This window comes from Folsomia candida, unplaced genomic scaffold (genome assembly GCF_002217175.1).
Source record: "Folsomia candida strain VU population unplaced genomic scaffold, ASM221717v1 Fcan01_Sc030, whole genome shotgun sequence".
Lineage (NCBI taxonomy): Eukaryota > Metazoa > Arthropoda > Collembola > Entomobryomorpha > Isotomidae > Folsomia > Folsomia candida.
In genome coordinates, this window is record NW_019091222.1 from 1,156,008 (window position 1) to 1,165,874 (window position 9,867).

A 9,867-nucleotide genomic window follows, 5' to 3' on the forward strand; every position below is an offset into this window, starting at 1 on the left:
TGGGTACGGATGGCTGTGACATCTCTACAGCATAAGTCCAGCAGGGGCCACACTTTGATGTCCCTGCTTGTAATAATACAAGATCTACTGGAGTGGGCATCCCGACAAAAATAATGTAGGTTGCCACAACCCCCCAGACCTCGTATTTTGCCTTTATACCAGTACGGTTCTTGTATTAGGCATATGTATGTCTGCAACTCTGCTAGGGTACGACATAGAGAAGTCGTACCCTGTTTTGAGTGTTGCAAGTTAATTTGCACCAAGTTCACACTTTTGGTTGTCATATTAAAAGATGACAACCCATTTTGAAGAGATGTAGATGAGTGTGATGGTGTATTGATGTTATTGTTAGTCATGTTGATGAGCGTTATGACGCGAGGTTAATTTTGAAGGGGTGTTTCAGTTACCCGAAACACCAACTCATCAAAATAGTAATTAAATTCTGCGGGCGGTTTTGAGGCCGCCACACAGGATTTAGGAATGCGACAAAAACAGACAAAGCCTTGACCTGACCTTATCGAATGAGTCATTCTCCAAGTGGTCGTGTCCATACCCCTGTTGAGTCGAGAGATGGTAGGGAAGAGTACCTTGGCCAAAGGTGGTGTTGCCTCCCTGACCCAAAAGCTCACCTTTACTACCCCTTCAGGTGGTCCGGGTTCACTGGTGGCGAATTTCCCCCCTTCCAGCTTGTCCACCTCCCCTTCAGCCCAAAGTTTGGTGGTAGGGTCACGGCATGTGAGAACTATGCCCCACCCCGGATCACAAGTCCACCAAACTTGAGCAGTGTCGTTGTTGCTGCCGCGTCGATGGCAGAGCGAACCCAACTTGGATGGCCTCTTGATCTTTTTTGGAAAGAGGGCGGTGAGGGTCATCTTTATAAGTGATGACCACTTCACTGCCCTCCATCACGGCCTCCCTGTAGGTGGAGGGCCTCTTCTTCTCCCTCGGATTGTTGGAGGTAGGGGTCTCCCTGCCTCTCTTGTTGTTGGTAGTGGTGGAGGAAGAAGACCCATTACCTTCTTTTTTGAGTGTAGGGTCAATCTCAAGATTGACCCTCTTCACTCTTTCCCCACCTCTCCGAGTGGTTGGGGTGGAGGGGAAGACCATGCTCCCAGTCGCAGTGGCACTGGTGGCCGTTGTGACTGGAGCCGTGATGGTGGTGGTGGTGGTGGTGGTGGTCGCGGTGGCAGTGACGTCATTCGAACTGGGGGCAGGAGGCGCACCCCCAGCCCGCAGTTCCCTCGCCCGGCGTTGCCTCCTCGCCCTCCTCCTTTTTGTGCGGTTGTTGGAGCCGGTGGCAATTGGTGGTGGTGGTGGTGATGTTGGTGGCAACGTTCCACCAACTCCATCGCCCCCCATCTCCATCGCCTCCCCCTGGCCTCCACTCACTGCATCATCCGAGGGGGGATGCACCTCATCCTGGAGGAGCGAATTCTCAACCTCGGAGGGGAGATGTAAATCTCCCTCTTCGCCCTCAGGTTTGAGGATCTCCTCCTCCATTTCCTCTTCTTTCCTGGAAAGAAGATTTTTTGAGATAATGTAGAACAGCCATAAGCCCACAAAATTTGGGCTCATGGCTGTCCACATAATTATTAAAATAATAATATTTAAATAGGGGTTGCAGTGGGAAGGAGGTCGAAGGTGAGGACTCTCTCCACACATTAAGTGTGGAGAAAGCACTTTCACGCTCCCACTCCCCCTCCCCCACAACCCAGCACTTCCCTGGGAGCGGCCTCTTCCTCCCATGTCGGGGTGGGTGTAGCACTCACTCACCTTGACATGGTAAACCAGATTTTTTGATAAAATTTTATATCAAAAATAATAGAGCAAAAAGTGGGCGGAATTCCAGATGCTGCTCCTTCAAGCTTCGCGGTGCTTCCCAGCAGTCACTACACTTAGCTTAAATAATGTATGATGGAACTTTTTATAAAACACAGAGGAATTAGAAATGAAGGCAGGAGGGTTACGATAAACCCATGGAGAGACGAGTCATGGCAAAGGTTGACTGGAAGCGTGTGAAGGGATTTGGTTTTCCCTCTCGATCAGTCGTCTGTGCACTTGTTGTAGGGGGCAATTTGTTGACCTCACCAGATTTTTAATATGTTGAAGTTTATTTTCAAATTTGAATGCACTAAATTTGTCAAGTTGCCCGTGATTAATACAATCACTTGCTAAATGCAGAAGTACATGGACATTAAATGACATATTTTCGTGGCCATAAAGTGTGCCGAAATATTTTACAAAATAATGTAGCAACTCATTTGCATAATTGTTGTTTGTGAGATGAAGAGTTTTACCAGCTAGAATAGATATTGCAACATGGAGCGACATAAAATGTTGGCATAATTCCTTGGAAATTATGCTTTTCAAAACCACGGGTCCAGTGTACAGGATGAATTGACGAAATTCGGTGGCTTTCCAATGGTCGAGATCCTTTAATTTGCGTGGCTTACGTGCAAATTCTTGAGGAATGAACTTCTTAAGTTTTAATAGAGCCTTTGAAATTTCCTCGATTTGATAAGGCCGCAATCTAGCCGGACATTTTTTACCCTTGTCAACAGGTGTAAAATTTTTCGTACCACTCCAAGACATACCAAATGCATATATTCCCCTGGTGTGTCCTTCGCCAAGTCCATGTCGGTTTTCTCCATAATTCTTGATTCGTTGTGATGCTGTGGGTCATTTTTTGCACGAAATGATAAATTTGTTCTTTCGGGATTTATGCTATACTAGCTTAGAAGCCCGTCTTAAAGACGGGCAAAAAATGAGGTTCCACCAACATTCCACAATTAGTACATAACTGAGGATCTGCACTAATTCATATGGAAATTACATTTTCAGACTAAACTAACATTAAGTAGAATTCAGTAATATGATCTTACGCTTGTTTTGGAAACTATCCATTGTTATGTAATTTTTAACTTTATATAGATTTTTTAGCGTTGGTAAGGGATTTATTAAGATTGCTAGGGAATCCTTTTGATGTTACTAAGAAATTTTTTTAACGTTGCTACGGAATTTTTTTAACGTTGCTAAGAAATTTTTCTAACGTTGCTAAGGAATTTTTTTAACGTTGCTAAGGAATTTTTTTAACGTTGCTAAGGAATTTTTTTAACGTTGCTAAGGAATTTTTTTAACGTTGCTAAGGAATTTTTTTAACGTTGCTAGGGAATTTTTTTAACTTTGCTAAGGAATTTTTTTAACGTTGCTAAGGAATTTTTTTAACGTTGCTAGGGAATTTTTTTAACGTTGCTAAGAAATTTTTTTAACGTTGCTAGGGAATTTTTTTAACGTTGCTAAGAAATTTTTTTAACGTTGCTAAGGAATTTTTTTAACGTTGCTAGGGAATTTTTTTAACGTTGCTAAGAAATTTTTTTAACGTTGCTAGGGAATTTTTTTAACGTTGCTAAGGAATTTTTTTAACGTTGCTAGGGAATTTTTTTAACGTTGCTAAGAAATTTTTTTAACGTTGCTAGGGAATTTTTTTAACGTTGCTAAGAAATTTTTTTAACGTTGCTAAGGAATTTTTTTAACGTTGCTAAGGAATTTTTTAAACGTTGCTAAGAAATTTTTTTTAACGTTGCTTGGGAATTTTTTTAACGTTGCTAGGGAATTTTTTTAACGTTGCTAGGGAATTTTTTTAACGTTGCTAGGGAATTTTTTTAACGTTGCTAGGGAATTTTTTTAACGTTGCTAAGAAATTTTTTTAACGTTGCTAGGGAATTTTTTTAACGTTGCTAGGGAATTTTTTTAACGTTGCTAAGGAATTTTTTTAACGTTGCTAGGGAATTTTTTTAACGTTGCTAAGAAATTTTTTTAACGTTGCTAGGGAATTTTTTAACGTTGCTAAGAAATTTTTTTAACGTTGCTAGGGAATTTTTTTAACGTTGCTAGGGAATTTTTTAAACGTTGCTAAGGAATTTTTTTAACGTTGCTAAGAAATTTTTTTAACGTTGCTAGGGAATTTTTTTAACGTTGCTAAGGAATTTTTTTAACGTTGCTAGGGAATTTTTTTAACGTTGCTAAGAAATTTTTTTAACGTTGCTAGGGAATTTTTTTAACGTTGCTAAGAAATTTTTTTAACGTTGCTAAGGAATTTTTTTAACGTTGCTAAGGAATTTTTTTAAACGTTGCTAAGAAATTTTTTTTAACGTTGCTGGGAATTTTTTTAACGTTGCTAGGGAATTTTTTTAACGTTGCTAGGGAATTTTTTTAACGTTGCTAGGGAATTTTTTTAACGTTGCTAGGGAATTTTTTTAACGTTGCTAAGAAATTTTTTTAACGTTGCTAGGGAATTTTTTTAACGTTGCTAGGGAATTTTTTTAACGTTGCTAAGGAATTTTTTTAACGTTGCTAGGGAATTTTTTTAACGTTGCTAAGAAATTTTTTTAACGTTGCTAGGGAATTTTTTTAACGTTGCTAAGAAATTTTTTTAACGTTGCTAGGGAATTTTTTTAACGTTGCTAGGGAATTTTTTAAACGTTGCTAAGGAATTTTTTTAACGTTGCTAAGGAATTTTCTTAACGTTGCTAAGGAATTTTTTTAACGTTGCTAAGGAATTTTTTTAACGTTGCTAGGGAATTTTTTTAACGTTGCTAAGAAATTTTTTTAACGTTGCTAGGGAATTTTTTTAACGTTGCTAAGAAATTTTTTTAACGTTGCTAGGGAATTTTTTTAACGTTGCTAAGGAATTTTTTTAACGTTGCTAGGGAATTTTTTTAACGTTGCTAAGAAATTTTTTTAACGTTGCTAGGGAATTTTTTTAACGTTGCTAAGAAATTTTTTTAACGTTGCTTGGGAATTTTTTTAACGTTGCTAGGGAATTTTTTTAACGTTGCTAGGGAATTTTTTTAACGTTGCTAGGGAATTTTTTTAACGTTGCTAGGGAATTTTTTTAACGTTGCTAAGGAATTTTTTTAACGTTGCTAGGGAATTTTTTAAACGTTGCTAAGGAATTTTTTTAACGTTGCTAAGGAATTTTCTTAACGTTGCTAAGGAATTTTTTTAACGTTGCTAAGAAAGTTTTTTAACGTTGCTAAGGAATTTTTTTAACGTTGCTAAGGAATTTTTTTTTGGATACCAATAATTTTTTATAATCATAATGATACTGAAAATTATACTGAAAATGATACTGAAAATGATACTGAAAATGATACTGAAAATGATACTGAAAATGATACTGAAAATGATACTGAAAATGATACTGAAAATGATACTGAAAATGATACTGAAAATGATACTGAAAATGATACTGAAAATGATACTGAAAATGATACTGAAAATGATACTGAAAATGATACTGAAAATGATACTGAAAATGATACTGAAAATGATACTGAAAATGATACTGAAAATGATACTGAAAATGATACTGAAAATGATACTGAAAATGATACTGAAAATGATACTGAAAATGATACTGAAAATGATACTGAAAATGATACTGAAAATGATACTTAAAATAATTATAGTCAAAATCCGTATCCCTTCCCTGATTGGTTGAGCCAGAACGCCGGCAACCAATCAGAAAGCTGGGATGTCACGGAAAATTCCACGGGACGGACTTTTCGAAATTATAGTATAGATGGAAATATAACTCTCTTTTTATAATATACCCCTTTTATAGTATACTTTAAACATGAACTATATCCACTATGACACTTTGTTCCAAGCACAAATGCACGTGCTGGTGCGTCACAAATTAGAGCACTCAACTTGATTTTATATTGAGTGCCATTAATTAATAGTTGGGGGGATTCTTCGAACAGCCGAATAAATGTTGTCAAGAAGATGTTTACTGAATTTGGTTTCCCGTGGCCTGAGTAAATTCCGATAACGAAGACATTGTCATTAATTGCGCCCAAGATTGGCCAGAATTGATATGATGAACTGTGGTATAATGGTATCCCGTCTATGTTTATTTGAACTTTCACTGTTTTATATATTAACTCATTTTGTGAAATTATTTTTCGAATAGAGGTAATCCAGTCAAATGTGGCGTATTGTCCTGGAGGAACATTAGAAATTGTTGTTGCCCTGGGTGTTTGTAATAACGTCCTACTATCAAGAGGAAGATGTTCGAAACAATGGTGACCACGAAGAAGTTTTAGCAGGTCACTAGTTGCGGTGGCGGTGATGTTATGAACTATAGCCCAATTTCTTATCTTATCACTAAATTTGATATCCGATTCATACTCAATTTCGCTACATGAACTAGTACCAACACTTGACGAAGATTGAACACTCGACCCACCTGTACTTTCAGTTTCAAAAGAGTCGACTGCTTCTAAATTTTCCTCAACTGTCGAGTACACCATTAAATTCGGCGACAAAACTTCCGGCACTGTTCTCATAACCAAATTAAAATCAGCTACAGCACTTCGAACCTGTCTCTGCACTTGTCTGTCTCGGGATTTCTTCATTTTCAAAAATAACTCAATTTAACGAGTTTGTTTTTAAATGAATCAGCAGGGGCAAATGTGTTTGATTAAAATTAGCGGCGGAAGTAGAATTCGCAAATTCGCAGCTAATAACTAAACACGTGCTAAACACGAGTATTTCCTTGCTTTCGGAACGAGAAATACACGTGTACGAAACACGTGTATTAATGTGTAGAAATACGTGTTACATAATCCGAATACATTTTGGTATTTTCTGACCGAGAAAAGCCCGAGTATTTCCAAAAAATACACACGGGTTGAACACGGATACCAGATTGCCACGACTTTACCTCAAAATCACACGTGTATTTCTGGGTTTGCGCTGCTAGGGAATATTTGCAAGTATATTATGTATGTATGTAAAGGTATTCAAAATATAATACATATACTTTTCGTGTATTTTATCTAAAAACTTTCTGAAAAAAGTATATTTTATGTAGGACATACATTAATCAAAAACTAGTACTCTAAATATACAATATACATAAATATGTAAAATTTGTTTTTTTTAAACATTAACGTTGTGTTTTGTTGGTAAATTCAAATTCTGGATTCAACAGGATTCAGGAATTGCAATACTTGACTAGTTTACATATTTAGAATTACATTTACAAATTAGTAATTGACACAGGCCCGATATAATCATAAATAGTCGTTTTTCAAATTTGTGTTTCTAATGTGTTCGGTGGTCGATAGAACCCGATAGTGCTCGGACCGTTTCGGATCATACATGAAACGGAAACGCGTTTCGTCTCTGTTTCGTTTCTCAAATTTTGGAAAGGGTTGATTTCGTTTCCGTTTCTTGGAGGGAACGAAACGAAACGAGAAACGGTTGTCGTGTGATATTTATGGTCCATTTTGAAATCGGTTTAACTCAAAGTATTTTTATTTAGGGCATATGAACAACCCTAGCCAGATACCTGGGTTAGCCCACTTACTTGAACATATGTTATTCACCCGAAACCAAAAGAACCCTACACCCTATGGATTTTCAAATTTCGCGATCAGTCATGCAGGCTCATTCTTGGCGGAAACTGAGCTATCCTACACCCGTTACTATATGACTGTTCAAGAAAACATGCTGAAGGAAGGGTTGGAACAGTAAGTTACTTAGGTAAACTTAAGATTGGTGTAAGTTGCATACTTATAATTTTGTAGATTGTTCGACACCGTTGCATCGCCAATTTTAAGTGAAGAATTTGTCGAGGGAGAAGCTGCCATTGTGGAGTCTGAATTTATCAAAGGCCTTAGTCAAGACTCTGTTAGATACAATTCTATTCAGAGAATGACGTCAAGAAAAGGGGATCCGTATGGATATTTTGCGACCGGTTGGTCCGACACCAAGGCGAGGTAGGTTTTTCTATTGCCATTAATGTTTTCAACTTTCAGGGAACCAAAATTCTGTCTGGGAACAACCAACAAAGTTTGGAATAAACATTACTCAGGCTTTGCAGACGTTCTATGAAACCTTCTATTCTGCAAACCTCATGGTGATAGCTGTGGCCGGACCACAACCTCTAGATGAGTTGGAGGACAGTGTGGCAAGATTTTTTAGCGATGTTCCAAACAAAGGGACGCTTTTCCCTGTTTGGGATACGTCTCCGTACGGAAGAGAGGAATTAGGAACAATATTAGAAGTTGTGCCTGTTAGTGACGTTAGAGAACTGGACATGTACTTTCCCATATTAGTGGAGCACTGGGAACATAGTGTAAGTTAAAGAAGTATTTGTAAATGTAGATTAATAAATGTTAATGAATCCGCAGTTGTACTATGTCGGAATTTTTGAACACGAAAGCAAAAACGTTGGCTGAGCATCTCGAAAAATTAAGCTACATTTCGTACCTTACCTGCGAAAGATCAAAGCCTTTTCGAGACTATCGCATGATCCTAATTTCCGCAGTACTTACTCCATTTGGACTCGAACGTCAAGATCACATTGTTCAACTAGTTTTCGAGGTTATTTCCTATTTTAATTAATGTTTCGAAATTTTAATAAAGTGTAAATTTTAGTATATTTCAATGTTGAAATTGGTTGGACCACAAGAATGGTTTTGGGATGAGATGCAGCAGATTGCTGATGTTAGACGGCGCTGGCGGGACCCGCAACTAACAGAAGAATTGGTTACAAGCATTGGAGCCGACCTACTGGTAACGGCTTGGAAACCCCATTAATATTTTTGATGAATGGCTAAATCTATTTAGAAACACAATACTAAATAGGAGCTTTCAATTGAAGAATCCATTTTGGAAGCAGTTTTTCAAAATCGGAGTGTGGTTAGCTATTCCGAAGAAATTTTAACCAACATTGCCGAACTTTTAACTCCAGATAATATGAGGCTCACCATATTGTCTCCGAAGGCAGTGAACAAAACGAAATTTTACGAACCAATTTATAAGATTCACTACAACTATGCTAAAATAGAGAGTGAAAAATTAACGGTACAATCATATCAATCAATAATTAGGCAAATCAATCGATAATTATGCAAATCAAATAATTCTTATAGTTACATATTTCTTAGGGATATGCGAACTCTTCCTCTAATATTTTTAGGCAGCTGCCCCCACCGAATGCTTATATTCCGGAATTATTCCAGATTAAGTCCCAAAACGTCGGGGTAAGTAAGCTTTAATATAATTTAGGCATAGCATATAACGTATGTATACATAAGAACTTGACTGAACCTTGATTTCATTTGAGTAGAAACAATACATCCATTGCATACTTGTCACAGAATATTCCCTCGTGTGGAATCTGGAAGACACAATCTTCAAGGTTCCAAAGGTCATGGTGCGGGTGAAAATAATTAAGTAAATCAAGTTCCTAATAATTTTGACATGTTTAACATTGTTATTCAGCAATATGCTTAATACTCGAACTTACAATGCGGGGTGCCCACCGGGGTCACGCCAAATTAAATAAGACCTGTACTAATTTATTGGTGAGGTCATATGAATACAAGGTTCAATAGGTCACTTTCTTGAATAGGCAGGTTTAGCGAAGGTAGAGAAGGTCAAAGTTTGAAAAAATGCAAGTTTTCTATGTGAGTGGAGAAATGGGTTGTTGCCCGCAGGCTGCCCTTTTCCAAAAAAACTCTTGCATTTTTGTCAAACTTTGACCTTCCCTAGTTCCTACAAAACTGCCTATTCAAGAAAGTGACCTATTGAACCTTGTATTGGTATGACCTCACTCATAAATTAGTGCAGGTCTTATTTAATTTGGCGTGACCCCGTTGGGGTCCACGCATTGTTAGAAACTATTACATCTTTTGCTTGCAGTCCACATTCATCTGTGACAGCCTTTGATGCTGCGCTTAACGCAATATTTGTGAAAATGCTGGTGCAATATTTCCAGGCAGAACTCCACGGAGCGATGAGGATAGGGTTTGAAATTTCTTTTGACAATTTGCCCTTCGGTATTGAGGC

The 9,867-nt window shown here is 37.6% G+C and overlaps 1 protein-coding gene across 1 annotated transcript; it reads left to right on the plus strand.

Annotated features, from left to right (window-relative positions):
• Positions 1 to 7,500: 7,500 nt before the first annotated feature.
• On the plus strand, positions 7,501 to 9,312 carry LOC110860221 (insulin-degrading enzyme). The gene is made up of 9 exons (XM_022109274.2): positions 7,501 to 7,541; positions 7,599 to 7,768; positions 7,830 to 8,112; positions 8,205 to 8,397; positions 8,452 to 8,589; positions 8,662 to 8,880; positions 8,964 to 9,059; positions 9,146 to 9,238; positions 9,301 to 9,312. The coding sequence occupies exons 1-9, from the start codon at positions 7,501 to 7,503 to the stop codon at positions 9,310 to 9,312; spliced, it is 1,245 nt and encodes a 414-aa protein (XP_021964966.2).
• Positions 9,313 to 9,867: the final 555 nt, after the last annotated feature.